Consider the following 18109-nt stretch of genomic DNA (forward strand, 5'->3'; position numbering starts at 1 on the left):
CTCATTAGCTGGAGTATTTACATTTTATATTTATATTAGAGGTTCTGGCAGAGACCCGTTTACAAAGTATGTATTTTTTTCAATTAATATTTCCAAATTAATAAGGTGTCTTTGCTTATTTATAAATGGGTCTCTACAAGAGCCTTTAATTCAGTAGCATCTAAAATAATAAAACGCTAGCCGCGCATGCACATTCAACTGCGTGCTTCTGTGATCTCTGTTCCGTGAGATGTAGGTCCGTGGCTTTGCAGGAGTGCGTATGCGCGAGTCCCCAGCCTTACTTAAGTTTCCAGCACCTACCACTCGCCGCTAGCGCTGGACTTCCTGCTCTCCATGTCGGCTCCTCTCACCCTACCTCGGACTTAAACTGCTGTTGTGAGACATGTCAGGCGGGGATCGACAGAGGAGCCGCGGCACCTTTTCAAACCCTCCCCAGCACTGCTGTCATCATTGCTAAGTTTTTAAAGTCCTGAAAAGCCGTCGGCCGTGAAGTATGCAGGTGGCATACTTCATGGCCGATGGCTTTTCAAACCGTCCCCCCCCGGCACCGCCGCCATCGTTGGTAAGTTTTTTTAAAAAACATGGTAGTCCAGCGGTATCCCTACCTCGCTCTTGCGGCTGCCAACGCTGGAGGGAGCTTTGTTGTTAAGGCCTGTCTTCTTCGGGCAGCAGCAGCATTTAAAATTCGCTGCTGTTGCCGACTTTAGGCCTTACTCTCTGGCGGGTCCTGCCTACTTCCTGTTTTCATGAAGACAGGACCGGCCAGAGAGGAAGACCTGAAGCCTGGCAACAGCAATGAATTATGAATGCTGCTGCCCGATGAAGTTCAAGGAGGAAAGGGAGCAGAGGGGGAGAGAATGGCTTAGAGGGAAGAAGACATGGCAGGGCATGCAGGGAAGGAGGAAGGTATGCCACACCAAGTGAAAAGGAAGGGGGAAAGGAAGGAGGAGATGCCATATGGAACAGAGAGAGAGAAAAGGCGGACACTGGATGGAAAGAGAAGAGAGGGCAGTGAATGAAAGGGGAAAAACAAGAGGGTGAACAGTAGATAAAAGGGGTGAGAGAGGGAGACAGACACTGAATGGAAGCGTGGGGGAGAGGAGGGACAGCTGCTGAATGGAAGTCTGAGGGACAGGGGGAGCAGACGTTGGAAAGAAGTGGGGAGAGAAAGAAAGACAGATAGTGGGAGGGAGGGAGACAGAAAGGAAAGAAAAAAGAGACAGGGGCAGGGAGAGAGACAGAAAGAAAGAAAGAAAGACAGCGGCAGAGAGAGACAGAAATAAAGAGAGACAGACAAACATATATTCTAGCACCCATTAATGTAACGGGCTTAAAGACTAGTAATTAAATGAAACAGCTGCTTCTGAAGTTTATGGGGACAGGTGGGGATGGAAGAGATTACTTGCAGGGATACGGGCGAGGACGGATTCAACTCCAGCAGGGATAGGTTTGATTTCTGTCCCCATGCAACTCTCTAGTCAAGAATCCAGACATCATACAGAGACATTGTGAACTTACACCATGTCATTAGAAAGCTAGTATGTAATATCACAATCACCAGGGGGTCTGGATGTATTAGACTTTGGTCATTCTGGGTCAGGGGAGGGTTGGATATCAAGAGAAAGATCAGACACTTGTCAAAGCCATAGCATGCTATTTGGTAGGTAGGGAAGGTATGGACATTAAAGTTCTTACGTCCTCCCAGCTGCAGTCTGGTTCTAGAGGTGGGGCTGCTAGCTTCAGCATGCTCTTAAATGCAGCTTCCTTTCTCCGCAGTTGACGCTCTTCCTCCTTCTCTCGCTCATGTTCTCGGGCCTCTGCCTTCTCCAGCAACTAAAGGAAAAAACTGAGGACTGTCCAGCTGTCCAAAAAAACATAATCACTGCTCTAATACCCCCTACCCCACAAACTACCACTGAAATATTAAAGTTAAGACAGAATTTCTGAATAGATGTTGCCATCTGGTTATTTATTCTGAGTATGTCACTGCTCATGGACTTAAAAGTAAGTAAACCTACATCATTTATATGTCGCTAGAAGCATCTCCAAAAGGTCATTGCTATTACTAGAATAAAATTTGCCTATCACCAAGTTTACATCATTGATGATACTCTGTGCTTATAATTGATCATTTTACTATTGCTACACTGTTAATAGAATGTAAGTTGTTTATGTCAAGCTTTACCTGTTCTGCACAGCCTTCAGTGAATCTCTTCATTAAGGCAGTTCATAAATCCTAATACAGTACATACAACTATCTAGTTAGATACTGTAGATATAAATAAAGATATATTTCTCTTTAGCAAGGAGAAAAGTTAGTTGTATTTATGGGTGATGTCATCTGGTAGCATCAAGGATGTAAGTGCCATAGCTCTGAGTAAAAGGTTATAAGCTCCACTGAGTATTTATGGTGTGCTGCACATGACACAGTGGCTGTGTGAGGTTTCCTCAGTTTTCTGGCATTTATACAGCAAGTAAGGAAAGTCCTGCAGTGCTCCAATCATTTGGGGGAGGATTTCCTCAGGAAATGCACATTTTTTGCTTACAGACAGGATCCCCTGTTATTCAACTCTTTAATGGCTTCCTATCCTATTTGGCTTGTATTTCTTACCCTTTATGTCTATCGTTACCGTATGTTTGTTTGTCATATTGTCTGTCACCCAAATTTATAGTTTTAAATACGTAAACCGTTCAGAAACCTGATGAGCGGTATATCAAATTTAAAATAAAACTTGAAACTAATGTCTCTCATAACTGACTGCAGTTTCACTCCTGACTTGCAGCATTCTGCTCCCTTTGTTTGGCCATTCCAATTTTCCTCATCACAGGCTTTCAGTGTTCTGTGATATGCTAGTTTATCAAAATAAAGTGTGCCTGAATTGCCTAGGAGTCACTCTCTTTGGGTTCAATTTTCAGCTGGCATGGTGACTAGCTTAATTTAATGCTAGTCACAGTAACTTAATCAGTATATTCAATGCTCACTATATGTAAAGGTAGCAGTGCTGAATATATAGGAAGTGTGGTCGATATGTTGGCACTATTCATTTGGTTCAGGCCTGCTGTTTGACAGGCCTTAGCTAAAACCATAATTTATTTGGTTAGCAGCTGAATATTGCCACTATCCAGATTTTTTTAAATTGTTCACCCCTTGCCCTTTTTATATAGATAGTATTGGGTCACTTAGCAATTTAAAAGGCCAAAAATTATCCATATACAGTATATATATATTTTTTCTTTTTTATTCATAGAAGAGAGGTTTATCACTTGAGTTAAGATGGTGGCATAGAGCAGGCATGAGATAGCAGCTCCATAGTTGGCTCCTATGTTCACAGTTGTGGTGGCCTTGGTATGGGGAAGAGGAAGGGCAAACAGGTGGTATACCTCCCCTACCAGTTCAGGCATCCTCAGTTTCACAGCCAACACTTAAAGCCTTAGGAATTGCCTCATAAGTAGAGACTAATGTCTTTAAGATGGCTTCAGTTTAAGTGGAGCAGAGTGGAGAAGGGGCATCGATTATCCCCGAATAGAGCTTACCTCCTCTGTATTCCAGAAGTATCTCAGTGGTTGAAGTCCCTGCCTAGATGCCACAGATATCATTGAGCCCAAGTTAAGGAAGGGGGAAGTTCCTTTAGCTGGTGAGAACATCGAGACCCCTATTATTACCATCTGCCCAGCAGGAACAGAGGGCTATATTTCCAGATCAGGGAATGGAAATGAGACCCAGGGAAATTATTTTGGATAAAGCCTGGGACATAATCAAAGAACTGGAGTCTTCCCTTATGGCTTTTGTTAGTAAAGTTAATTCTGATTTGATTAATGTGACTACTAGTATTACAAATCAGGTGACTGGTTATGCGACCCATGCTACCAAGACAGACGCCACTGAAGGAAACTTGCCAAACTTCTAGTTATTGTCAGAATCTACTCTCCTGCAACAAAGCCAACAACCATTAATATGATGCTCCATTGTCCCTTGCAGTACTTTTTCCAACTTCAACCTACTATTTCATCTATGTATACTACAACAACAATTACCGACTCCATTTGGACCACAATCCTTAAACAATTCTGGTCTCCTTATCTCAAGAAAGATATAGTGCACTAGAAAAGGTTCAAAGAAGAGCAACCAAGATGGTAAAAGGGATGGAACTCCTCACGTATTTGGAAAGGCTAAAAAGGTTAGGGCTCTTCAGATTGGAAAAAAGATGGCTGAGGGGAGATATGATTGAAGTCTACAAAATCCTGAGTGGAGTAGAACGGGTACAAAGGGACCAATTTTTCATTCTGTCAAAAATTACAAAGGCTCAATGAAGTTACAGGGAAATACCTTTAAAACCAATAGGAAGAAATATTTTTTCACTCAGAGAATAGTTAAGCTCTAGAACACGTTACCAGCGTTTGTGGTAAGAGAGGATAGTGTAGCTGGTTTTAAGAAAGGTTTGGACAATTTCCTGGAGGAAAAGTTCATATTGTTATGGAGAAATACATGGGGGAAAACACTGCTTGCCCTGGATAGGTAGCATGGAATGTTGCTAGTTTTTCGGTTTTGGCCAGGTACTAGTAAGCTGGATTGGCCACCTTGAGAACAGGCTACTGGGCTTGATGGGCCATTGGTCTCACCCAGTAAAGCTATTCTTATGTTCTTATCACCACACTCTAATTTAACACCTAGAAACATACTGTTTGAATTTCTCAGAAAGTAGCCTTCTTCCCACTGTAGAAAGATGTAAGCTGTCCTTACAATATAGCTTCTTGTTTTTCCATGTATTGTCCCATCCTCCTATATATCTAAAACTCTGTATTTTATAGACCTCTTATCATATCTCCTCTGAGCTATCTTTTTTTCTAAGCTGAAGAGACCAAACTGCTTTAACCTTTCCTCATAGGGAAATCATCCCATCCCTTTTATAATTTTTGTTGCCCTTCTCTGTACCTTTTCTAATTCTGCTATATCTTTTTTGAGATATGGCGACCAAAATTGCACACAGTATTTGAGGTATAATAATAATAATAATAGTTTATTTTTATATACCACCAAACCATCAGTTCATGGCGGTTTACACAATAATAATTACACTAGGCAATTAGAAATACAAAGCCATATAACAATTATTATAAATGAAAATAATACAGTTCAGAATAAAATACTAGATAGTAAAATACAGCCCATATAAAAACTTATAAAAGATAGTAATTACACAATACAAATTGATTATACTACAATAAATAAAAATAGTCTGTAGAATTGTTTAAACGAATGATCATAAGATAACAAATTTAGAAATAAAATCAATAATGTGTTTTGTATTGTTTAAATAAATAAGTTTTAAGATCTTTCTGAAATTGGTAATAAGTAAGGGTTGGGAAATGAGAGCATTCAAACATGAATTCATTACTCCTGCTTGGAATGCCAAGGTCCTATCCAAAATTTTTTTATACTGGCATGCTTTTACTGAAGGAAAATAAAACCAATCGGATCTGCAAATGTTTTTCTTAATAGTAAGAAATCTAAAATGGGAAGAAAGATAAGATGGTGCTAGACCAAATAAAATTTTAAAACAAATGCAACCAAATTTGAATAACACTCTGGCCTCAAACGGCTACCAGTGAAGCTTTTGATAATATAAACTAATATGATCATGTTTTTTCAAATTAAAAATCAGACGAATTGCTACACCAATCTTAGGTTTCTTAATTTCCCTAAGTCACCATTGTTGTCATCAACTGAAATGGTTCAGAAGTATTTAAGGGAAACACTGGGATTCAGTATGGACAACATGCCCCCATTGCCCATGTGCAGTATATAACTAGGATAAAGTCCAATGTAGAAACCTCATTTGACTTGGAAAATCAAGAAGGTGGGGTTACATTAAATATGACTGAGTTTTTGGAACATTCCCTGGATGTGGCGACTGAAAGAATACTCTGATAGTATGCTTCTCTTTGGAATATAACCACAATTTAGTTTTGAAACTTTACCTCAAGAAAATGGATTCTCAATTTTTGGGAGCTAGGATACAAGTTTTTCCTGATTTTTCATGTATGATTTAGAAAAGGTACAAGACTTTCTGGCTTTTCATCTGACAGTCCAGGCCTTTGAGTGCTACATTTAATTTGAAATTTCCATGTAGATGTTTCATTTAAGGAAGACACACAGAAGACTTATTGAATGTTTCCTCTAAGAACCTACTTAGGCATTGCTAACATTTTGTCTCCTTCCCGTCTGTGATATGATGAATTTCTTATTATTTTATATTTTTGTTTCCTGACTCTTTGCCTTATTACCTAATTTGTTATTTTGTAGGTATATATTTTGTGGATTATTTGTATTTTGGAATTGTATTTTGCAATTTTCTTCATTCATTGTAATGTGATGAATGACATGTTCAAAAGTTCAATAAATATAAACTAAAATAAAAAAGAGGGATTTATCCTTTGACTACCCTACAGCCAACACTAAAATCATACCAAAGATTATACATATCTCAATATTTGGGCCAATCTGTTCTAAAAGACCAAGTGGCTACAAAGACTTGGGCTGCACAGACTATACTTAAGGTTGCTTTATAGAAATGGGATTCAACTGAGGAAAAACCAAGAAAACATTATTAGGCTTCAAAGTCAAAGTCCACGCCTTCTCTCAGCAAATCTTCCATGGAAAAGTAAGTTATTCCTTTTCAGCATAGACAAGATTAGATGTGTACAGCCTCTCTCCTCAAGCTACCTAAATGAGGCACAATCTACCATTGGAGCACAAGCCTTCAAAAGCAGGCAATATGCTCAGACCTCCAGACTTCTGCAGCCCATCAATCCTTGCTGGCCTTTCATGGCTGAGGAACAAGATTCATCCAAGCATGGAGGACTCCCTGCTCAATGCACAGTATATCATTACAGGCCTAAAGCATTGATACCTGCACCGATAGAAGTTTTCCTGGCACACATGCCTGCGTTTGTAGAATCATGGATATCAATGTCGATCATGATGCCTATGACATCAATGTCAATGCCCATGATGTACATATCATTGTTTTCTTTGAGTGCAAAAAAGCATTTAACTTGATTTTGTCTTCTCCAGTGACCCTCAAGCCTGGATACATCTTAATTTCCCAAAAGGACTTCCTGCATCCCATTGCATCTTAGAAGGATATATGCTAATCTAGAAGAAGAGTCTTAGTAAATGATTCATGACCTAATGGTTCAACATCTTACAAGCTTTCAGGTTGTTCCTGCGACTTCTAGTGCGTCACTGCAGTCACATCTGGTCCTATCTCTACACCAAGTGTTCTCAGCCCAGTCCTAGGAACACATCTAGCCAGTTAGGTTTTTAAAATATCCACAATGAATATGCATGAGATTTACATACAAGGAAGGTAATGCATGCAAATGTATCTTAGAGGTGTAACCCCTAGCCTCCTTTGGTATCCTATGGCTGGTTATATGCACAGGATGCAGGCCAGAAGAACACTATCAGGTAAAAAGGTAAATAGAAATTGCCCCTTTACCAGTACAGTACTCCCCCGATATTCACAGGAGTTCTGTTGCAGGAACCCCCGCAAATCTTGAAAAACTGCAAATATGATTTTTCATGGGGGAGACTGAAGAGGGCAGCGGGAGAGCAGCCGGAGCGCCGCAAGTGCAGGAAATCACTCGCGATATGCTCCGACTGCCTCCTCCTGCACTAAGTCGGGACTTATCCAATCAGCTCCTGATTGGATAGGGCCTGACATAATGCAGGAAGAGGTGGTCGGAGCATACCGCAAGCATACCGCTCCGGCTGCTCTCTCCTTGTGGGCGGTTCGCGGTCAGAAAATACCGTGAATGACCGGGACTGCGAACTGCCGACCGCAAACGACCGGGGAAACATTGTACATTCAGGGCACTGATTCCCTGCGCTATATGTATAGAGCGGGGGTCGGCAACCTGCGGCTCCAGAGCCGCATGCGGCTCTTTTCCACCTTTGCTGCGGCTCCGGTAGTGTGTCACGCAGGCACTTACAAGTCCGGCGTCGCGGCGGGAAATAGCCATGCTGAGCAGTGAGCTCAGCACATACACAGATGAAAACCTTGCTTGCTGATTGGTCCGGCGGCCCCGCCCCGCCGTGCCGCCGGACCAATCAGCAAGCAAGGCTTTCATCTGTGTAGTGCTGAGCTCACTGCTCAGCATGGCTATTTCCCGCCGCGACGCTGGAGTTGTAAGGTGCCTGAAAAAGAAATCATCCTGGCCGGGGTCGGTGTCATGCTCCGGAGATCTACAGCCTTCCTATCTCCCTCTCCCTTCTACCTGCTTCCGGCCACATCCCCTGCTCCGCGGCTCTCTTCGGCAACTCAGCAGCAGCGATCGACACAAGCTTCTGACGTCGGGGCCTACCCTCTGCGAGTCCCGCTTGTTTCAACTTCCTTTTTCCACAAAGGCGGGACTCGTAGAGGGAAGGCCTCGATGTCGGCAGCTTGTCTTGATCACTGATGCTGACGAGTTGCTGAAGAGAGCCGCGGAGCAGGGGGGTGTTGCCAGGTGCAGGTAGAAGGGAGAGGGCCAGATGCAGGACTCGTGGGTGAGGGAGCAGAAGAGAGAGAGAGAAAGAGAGAGGGGAGGGGAACAAAAGGAAATATTTCATACTGGGCTGGGCCGGAGTGGAGGGAGGGTGGAAAGATTCTGGCTACAGGGTGCATTAACAAAGGAAAAGGGGGGGAAAGCTGAAAATGGAGATAGTGACACAAAGAAGAGAAAGAGTAAGCAGGACCTACTGAATAAGGATAGAGATACAGAGGGGACATGAAGAGGAGGTGAAATAGAGACATAGAAGTAATGCTGAAAAAGTGGGGGGGGGGAGATAAAGACATTGAAAGGGCAAATGGTGAACATGGCGTAAAGATAAGGACAGAGACAAATGAAGATTCTGAAAAAGTGGTGAGATAGGGATATAGGTGAGATGGACACAAAGAAGGGTGATGCTGGAAAATAGGTGGAATGGTAATTCTGACAGACACAGAAGGGAAATGCTGGATCAAGGAGAGATGGGGCTCAGGCTGGATGGAATGAGGAGAAATGCCTTGTTGGCCCGGAACTTCCTCTCCTACGTCAGAATTGACGTCAGGGAGCGGAATGCTGGTCAGCGCAACACTTCTGCAGGGAAAGCTTGGGACGGCGGTGGCTTGGGGGCTGTTCCCCGATTGCGGTGGCAGCAAACCGAGTGGCTTGGGGGACGGCACGGAGACAGAAAGAAGGGGGAACAGGGAGACAGAAAGAAAAAGTTGGGGGAGAGAATGAGGCCTGGAGGAGAGGAAACATACAGGAGGCTGAAAGAAAGGAAGAAAGATTGGATGCACAGTCAGAAGAAGAAAGTGCAACCAGAGACTCATGAAATCACCAAATAGCAAAGGTAGGAAAAATGATTTTATTTTCAATTTAGTGATCCTGTATATAGCATTAAGATAAGAAACAATATATGCAGTGTTAGATTTGTTTTATAATGGTTTTGCGGCTCCAAGTTTTTTTTTCTTTTCGAAAACGGGTCCAAGTGGCTCTTTATGTCTTAAAGGTTGCAGACCCCTGGTATAGAGGTAACCAGCTGCTTAGAAAAATTCTCTGTTGGCTCCCACAGAACTATTAACCAGAGAGAGACAAGCTGCTTCTCCCTACTTCAAACTGCTCTCTACCCCTTCTCACTCCAGCTACAGTTCTGTTTTCCTCTATACTGTTCTCAGGCTGAGAAAAAAACCCTCTGAATCTTTCAAAAGAGCTCTCAATTCTTGGAAGTGGGAGAAGTCCACAAAGTGTGCATGACAGCCTCCCTGTTGTCATGACATCAGAGGCAAGAGCAGCTCTCTGCAACTTGAAACCTCTGAAAGATTCAATGAACAGAGGAATCCCCCCACCACACAGATGCATGGAATAATCTCCCGGTAGAAGTGGTAGAGACAAGAGATTCCTAGTATGGGTCGTTAGGCTAAAAACTTGTATCAAAAAATCCTTGCACTGTAACTATGGCAAATTGAAACCTGTAAACTGTATATTATGTATGTTAACCTGTAACCTGTTCTGAGCTCTTTGGGGAGAATGGGATAGCAAATGAATTAAATAAATAAATAAAGATGGTGGCGGAATTCAACAAAGCATGGGACTGGCATATAGGATTTCTTAGGGAGAAGACATAGTGGATGCTGTGGATGAGCAGACTGGATGGACCATTGGGCCTTTATCTGCCGTCATGTTTCTATATTATGCATATTCGTTATGGATATCCTGAAAACCTGACTTGCTAGGGTGTTCCAACGACTGGGTTGAGAACCCTCTGCTCCACACCCTTCTTCTGTCAAGCAGCAGGGCGACTACCAAAATAGATCTGCTTCAGAATACAAGGCTTCACAAAGGAATCACCCTCTAGATCAGTGTTCTTCAACCACCGATCCATGGACCAGTGCCGGTCCACAGAAATTTCCTGCCGGTCCTCAGGGCCAGCACTTGCATCAGGCCCAAAACAGTGTTCTTCAACCGCCGGTCCACGGTGCAATCGATGCGGCGTTATCTTCGAGCCAGCTCCCTCTTCCTAACTGATTCAGTGCACAAAGCCACGGGCAATGGCTTCTATGGGCATCCTTTGCCTGAACCGGAAGCCTTCTCTCTGATGTTGCAATGTCAGAGGGAAGGCTTCCAGATGAGGCACAGGACGTGCAAGGTGCAATTAGTACTATTATGGGGGCGGGGTCTGGGGTGGAGATGGGCGTGGTCTGGCCCACGAGTTAGTCCAGTGTTCTTCAACTGCCAGTCCATGGACCGATGCCGGTCCACAGATTAATTCTTTTATTTCTGCCGGTCCATAGGTGTAAAAAGGTTGAAAAACACTGCTCTAGATAAGCCAAGATTCCAAACACTTCAGGAAAAAGGCTGCATCTGAGGTCACAGAGTCAAATGTTGAAGATTCCATTGCTCTTATGCCAGATCCATGTCTACCAACTAGTAACACTTCACTTCCAGAGGATACTTCTTTCCTGGCATTCATCAGGAAGAGGGTCTCTCTACTAAAGTAAGTGAGGAACCTGAATCCAAAACCCCTGTGCAGGGATATCACAGATATCCAAACAAACTCCGTCTTTCCAATCCATTACAAAGATCTACAAATAGCAAATGACCCTCAGTATTTCAACGTTATATAAAGGGTAGCTGCTAAGTATATGGTGCATAATTGTTCCATCATTCTATCATCTAGGTCACATAGTCCAGTTCCTCCCATGCAGGGATCTACAGAAATTGGATATTTTTAATAGGAAAATTTTTCCCAGCTTTCTATTCTCTGTCTGCCTCTCAGCTTGTCATATTGCAACATTTTCATCCTTGAGATGCTTAAAGAATCTAGAGATTCCTTACCCCAAAATAAGACAAATTCAAGAACTCTTCGCAGATGGAAACAAGTAATGATATGCATCTGGTAGGCTTAGTCTACAACACTTTTGATACCTCAAACATTGGTTCTGTCCTCTCCAATGGAACCTGAAGAATGGCATGGAACCAGGTTTCTGGGTTTCAGAAAGAATATGCATGAGTAGTTGGCCAGTATAACCTGTACTAAGGAAAAGACCTTTTCAGAACCAAGATGAGGAAAACAGACAATCTGTACTGGAATCATTGCTTTTTAACATATTTATAAATGATCTGGAAATGGAAATGATGTCAGATTTGCAGATAATATAAAATTATTCAAAGTTGTTAAATCACATGCAGACTGTGAGAAATTGCAGGAGGACCTTAAGAGACAGGGCTTTTAAATGCCAGATAAAATTTAATGTGGACACATGCAAAATTATGCACATCGATAACCTAGATACTAGTAACTACATTAGGAATCACCACCCAGGAAAAAAGATCTACTATAGGTGTTATGGACAATATATCAAATCTTTAACTCAGTATGCAGCAGGAGCCAAAAACACAAACTGAATGTTAGGAATTATTAGAAAAGGAACAGAGAATAAAACAAAGACTACTATAATGCCTTTGTATCACTCCATAGTGTGACCACACCTTGAATAGTGTAATTATAAAAAGGTACAGAAAAGGGTGACCAAAATGAGTAAGGGAAAGGCATTCTTCTCACATGAGGAAAGGCTAAAGAGGTTAAGTCACTTTAACATTACCCTTCTCCTCCTCTGCCAATTCCAGACTTCGTTCCTTTCATCTAGCTGACCCCTATGCCTGGAATAAATTATCCGAGTTTGTCCGTCAAGCCCTTTCCCTTCCCTTGTTTAAAAGCAGACTGAAAACCCACCTTTTTGATATAGCTTTCAATCCTTAACCCTACTCCTCTGTCCTCCAACCCAGCCAGCTGATTAACCGTTCCCCTTAACTGTATTCATGACATCTTGTCTGTCTTGCCTGTTTAGATTGTAAGCTCTTTTGAGTAGGGACTGTTTTCTTACTCTTTGTGACTCTGTACAACGCTGCGTGTGTCTGGAAGCGCTATAGAAATAATTAATAGTAGTAGTATATGATAGATGTCTACAAAATCCTAAGTGGGGTGGAAAAGGTAAATAAGAAAAAAAATACACATACTAGGGGGTTACGCTATAAAGTTACATCGTAACATATTTAAAACAAATAGGAGGAAATGTATTTTTACTCAATGAATAGTTAAGCTCTGGAACTGTTGCCAGGGGATATGGTAATAGAAGTTAACGTAGTTGTGTTTAAAAAAGGTTTGGACAAATTCCTGGAAGAAAATTCCATAAACATATTAATGTAGACCTTAAGAAAGTCAGTTATCCCTAAGGATAAGTAATATGGAATCTTGTTACTTTTGGGGATTCTGCTAGGCAGCGTTGTATAGTGACTAAGTAAATGTAACTAATTATTGTATTTAAGTAAAGGTTTTGATACTTTTACTTGTAAAGAAGAACAGGATAACATTTGTTACTTTTACTGACGTAATAATTTTGCCAATTTTTACTACTTTTACCTAGTTACATTTGACGCTTGCAGTTAACAGTAAAAAGTAAAAGTGGAAAGGAGATGTAAATGACAACTCCTCAGTAAATAAAATGAAATAGCAAAACTGGGAACATGATTTTCTCTGTTGAATAATACCAACAAAGTTCCTACGGACATCAAATCTGAAGTGGAAGACATTGTGGTTGCCATGTGTGGAACAGATGTCAGGCCTTTTAATATTGTTGATAGGGAGTCACGTGATGCTGTGAGCTGAGGCAGACAAAGCTGCTATTCCCTCCTCTGCAGCGCGCGTGGAAATCGCCCTAACTCGTCCATAGTACTGCACAAGTACATGGACAAATACTTTCATTCTCCAGGGCTCCCGATGGCAACGCCATGGCCCTTTTCTGCCGTCATTTTCTATGTTTCAATGTTTCTATATCACCAAAAATGATTGCAACCGCCCAGCGGTCGCTGCTGACAAGATGGCGTCGGTACCCGCGGCTGAGATCAGCCAACTCTTGCCGGAAGCCCTGCGGGACATTACTTTGGCAGTCACCCAGGCGATGCAGCCAGGCCTTGACCGGCTATCAGAGCAGCTGCTGGAGAATATGATTGCGGACACCACCTGCTGCATCACCGAGCTGGAGACGTGCATGTCCCGCATTGAGGATGCGCAGGGGGCCCAGCAACAACCATTCCAGGAGCTGCAGGAGCTGACACGTGCACACACAAAGAGACTGGAAGATATGGAGAACAGGTCCCGCAGGTCAAATCTCCGCTTTTTGGGTATACCTGAAACAGTAGTGGGGCCTGCTCTCTTGCAGACCCTGGAGATGTGGCTGCGGGAGAATTTTCCCTTGCGGGAAGGCCCTGGGCCCAATACGCCTGGAACGGGCGCATCGTTTGGGCAGGGAACAAAATCAGGAGGCCTGCCCACGAATGATTATTGCCAATAATAAGGTTGAAATTCTGCGCAAATACAAGCAATCGAGAGATTCTTTGAAATTTGGGGACAATGAAGTACGCATTTTTCAGGATTACTCAGCAGCATTGACGGAGAAGAGGAAATTGTTTTATCCACTTTGCTCTACTTTGGCGGATAAAAAGATGCGCTTCATGTTTCTTTATCCCGCAATCTTGCGCCTATATCATCAGGGCCAGTGGCACACGTTTGACTCTTCTCTGGAAGCAGCCAATTATCTTAATACTCACCTGCTTCAACCACAGGAATCTTCATGATTGCAGAACATAACATGAGTGTTAGTTGTTCTGCTGTGACTGATAGTGTCTTCCACGGACTCCAGCCATTCTGCTTTGTCAGTTGGTTGGGTGGCGGTTGCGCACTCAGCAGTTGTTTTTGGTTCCAAATATGCGAGTTTGAGCTATAATCACGCTTGGTTTTTGTTCTTTATTATGTTCATTTTTCCCAGAGTTAGTTGATGTGGGGATATTTCTAACTGTGTTGTAATGCTGTGACTCGGGGGTGCATCTCTAAGTGACTCTACACACTTCTGAGCCTGCAATTGTATGGGCCAGTAACTGTGTTTCTTATGGAGAATTTTGTGGGGTGGGGAGGGGGTGGTGGGGAGGGATGTAGGGGAGGGGGGAGGGGATGGGGTCTTTCATAGTGATATTATATATGAGCATTTTTTTCACAAACAGATATGATGTTGTTGAAAAAGAGGGTTCATTGCTACATGTGGGCAGGGGAGAACAGGAGGATTGGTGCTTTGATCCCGTGCTCTTGCGGGGCTTGATGATTGGAGTGAATATGTCTTTCTTTTTTGACACGTTCTCATATACCCCCAGGTTTTTCTTGCAACCATCTTGGGTTAGGCTGATATCTTCCCAACTATTTATGCCGCTAGGCACTACGATGCACAACATGTCCTGGAACGTCTCGGGCATCATGTCCCCTATTAAGAGAACTAAATTTCTGAACCAGTTAAAGAATCATAACGTTGACATTTCTTGCATACAGGAAACCCGATTGATTGTTGTAGAACATTTGAAATTGGGTCGCTCTTGGGTGGGCTATATTTGCAGCCTCTTCACCACATAAAAAAGCGGGGGTGGCGATATTAACAAAACCCTACCTTACACAGCAACACTTGTTGAGAGTGACCCGCAGGGCCGTTATCTGTTACTTTATCTCAAAGTAGGCACTTATTCGTTCTACCTCTTGAACTTCTATGCCCCTAACATATATGATTATGCTTTTTTTGAACGACTGACTGCGTTATTGTTGGAGCAGATGGATTCACCGGTGTACATAGTGGGGGATCTTAATCAGGTTCTTGATCAGAGTATTGACCGCTCAAATCCTGGGGTCCCCGGGGGGGGGGGGAGTGGGAACTCGTAGCATTCGATATTTTTGTGCGGCCCTGGACCTGGTTGATCCGTGGGGTACACTTCATGTTAACGAGCGAGACTATACCCACAAATCCTGGGCTCATGGAACGCAGTCCCACATTGACTACATACTCACCACTAGACATTCTTTTCTAACTATTGACTCTGCGGTCATTGGTCCCTCAATAATTTCAGACCACGTGTTGATTTGGATACATGTAAACGTGGGCTTTGGGCTGCATGGCCCTGCTCGTTGGCGCTTCCCTAGCTATTTGTTTCAAGATGATCATTTTCAAACGTACTTAAATAATAAGTGGGAGGAGTACTTAGAATTCAATGGCCAACATCACCCAGACCTGGCATTGTTTTGGAACACAGCGAAAGTAATGTTACGGGGGGGATTGCATAGCTTATGTCATCGCACGCAATCGAAGGTTATGCAAGGGCATCCTTCGACTATAACGTGAATTGGACTTAGAAAAGGAGGTTTAGAGGGAATTAGTAAATCGATGAGGGAGAGGTCATTGCATTTTGGAGAAGAGCCAAGTTTTCAGATGTTTTCGGAAGAGTTGGAGGGAGGACAGGCACCGAAGCGGGGTGGTAAAACTGTTCCAGAGTTCGGTGATCCTGAAGAAGAGGGAAGTCCCTAGTTTTCTTGCATAGGATATGCCTTTTGAAGAGGGGAAGGATAGTTTGAATTTTTGAGTGGATCTGGTGGTGTTGGGATTAGAGGAGTTCCAAGATAATGGAAAAAGGGGAGGCAGGATACCGTGTAGAGACTTGAAGGTTAGGCAGGCGCATTTGTAGTGAACTCTAAGGATTACTGGGAGCCAGTGAAGCTTAGACAGAAGCGGGGAGACGTGGGCAAATTTGCTTTTTGCGAAGATTAGTTTAGCCGCAGTGTTCTGGATCCGCTGGAGTCTGTGAAGGCTTTTCTTTGTTAGGCTTAAGTAGATAGAGTTACAGTAATCCAGTCTGAAAAGAATGATGGATTGTACAAGGACAGCAAAGTGGTGATGATGGAAGCAGGATTTCACTTTCCTTAACATGTGAAGATTGAAAAAGCATTTTTTCACTAAGGAATTAAGGTGGTCATTGAAGGATAATGTGGAGTCAATGATGATGCCTAGAACTTTGCATGAGTGTTCAAGTTGCAATGTGGTGCCAGAGGACAGAGGGATGAGGGTGGGTAGCTTATCTAATTTTGGGCCGAGCCAAAGTAGTTTTGTTTTGGTCTCGTTTAATTTCATTTGTACGGTGAAGGCCCAGGATTGGAGGTTTGATATACATGAGGAGATGTTCTCAGAGAGATTGGTGAGGTTAGAGTCGGTCTCGAGGAGGACAAGGATGTCATCGGCGTAAGTGTAAAGTGTTTCCAAGGGGGACAATTGGAGGAGTTTCAGGGAGGACATATAAACATTGAAGAGAATCGGGGATAGAGGTGACCCCTGAGGAACTCCACAGATCAGTTTCCACGGGAGGGATGAGGAGCAATTCATGTTAACGAAGTAGGAGCGGGAACGTAGGAATTTTGAGAACCAATCTAAGACTGTTAAGTTTAAGCCAATTTCAGAAAGTTGGAGAATTAGTATATCATGATGGACCAAGCTGCAGAAAGGTCGAATTGAAGAAGAACAGCGAACTTATTGCAAGAGTGAAGATGTTGGACCTTTGAGATTAATGAGGCCAATAGGGATTCGGTGCTGAAGTTGGGTCTGAAGCCATGTTGGTAGGGTAGGAGAATGGAGAATCTTTCAAGATAGGATGAAAGTTGGGTGGATATGATGGACTCCAACAACTTGGTCAGGAGAGAGATATTTGCTATTGGGTGATAGTTGGATGGTATGGTGGGGTCTAAATCAGCTTTTTTCAGTAGTGGGGATAGGGCAATGTGTCCCATTTCTGCAGAGAATAGGCCTGAAATTAAGGCAGAGTTTATGAGTTTGGTGAGAGATGAGATGGCTTGTGTGGGAATTTTCTCGTATAGGTAGGAGGGGAAAGGGTCCAAAATACAGTTGCAGGATTTCAACTTGAGGCAGAGTTTGGCGACTTGGGAATCAGATACGGGCTCGAAGGCGGTCCAAGATCTGTTGGCTGGAATATGGTTGGCGACGGTTAGAGTGGGATTGGAGTCGGTGGATACCAGAGAGTTGAAAGAGGATGTTGGTGGGAACGAGCCTCGTAAGGTAGTGACTTTCTCATTGAAGAATTTTGCTAGATTGTCTGCAGTTGGAGAGGAGGGGAGTGTGGTGGTATCATGTTTGGAGGAAATGGAGCGCCAGTTGTTGAACAAAGTATTGCTTTGGTTGCTGGACCTGGAGATTTTGTTATCGTAGTAATTCTTCCTTGCTTTTATTAGTTCAGTATTGTATGACTTAATATTAGCCCTCCAGGATTGTCTGTCTGTGGGGGATTTAGATTTTTTCCATTTGTGTTCCAGTAATCGATATTTCTGCTTCAGTTCTCTGTGGTATGGAAAGTACCAAGGGGCCTTGCGGGAGTAGGAGACCGTTTTAGTGGATAGTGGTGCGAGGGAGTGGTAGGACCGGAGCAGGTGGGCTTTGTGAAAGGTCGCCAGGCGACTCACAACATTTGTGAGGCTATTCTGACAGTAGCACATGCTCAGACCTGAGAAACATCCATGATACTCCTTAGTCTAGATGCGGCCAGAGCCTTTGACCAAGTGGACTGGCAGTATTTATTTGGGGTACTGGACTATTTAGGGATGACGTGGTGGTATATGCAAGCAATACGAGCATTATATGTGTCTCCAAGGGTTTGTTTACTGGTTAATGATGTTATTACAGAGGCCTTCCCCATCAAATGGGGAACC

General features: G+C 43.1%; 1 protein-coding gene across 10 annotated transcripts in view; it reads right to left on the minus strand.

Annotated features, from left to right (window-relative positions):
• Positions 1–18109, minus strand: part of PRPF40B (pre-mRNA processing factor 40 homolog B) — a 303400-nt gene that overhangs the window by 81366 nt on the left and 203925 nt on the right. For 9 of the 10 annotated variants that reach the window (XR_004538654.1, XM_033935778.1, XM_033935781.1 and 6 more), the window contains one exon: positions 1696–1833. The exons of the other annotated variant lie outside the window; for it this stretch is intronic. Coding sequence is in view for 8 of the 9 variants with exons in the window: in XM_033935778.1 (XP_033791669.1) it covers positions 1696–1833 (138 nt within the window). In the remaining variant the exon portion in view is untranslated. The remainder of the gene's footprint in view (positions 1–1695; positions 1834–18109) is intronic. 10 annotated transcript variants of the gene reach the window in all.

This window comes from Geotrypetes seraphini, chromosome 3 (assembly GCF_902459505.1).
Source record: "Geotrypetes seraphini chromosome 3, aGeoSer1.1, whole genome shotgun sequence".
NCBI lineage: Eukaryota > Metazoa > Chordata > Amphibia > Gymnophiona > Dermophiidae > Geotrypetes > Geotrypetes seraphini.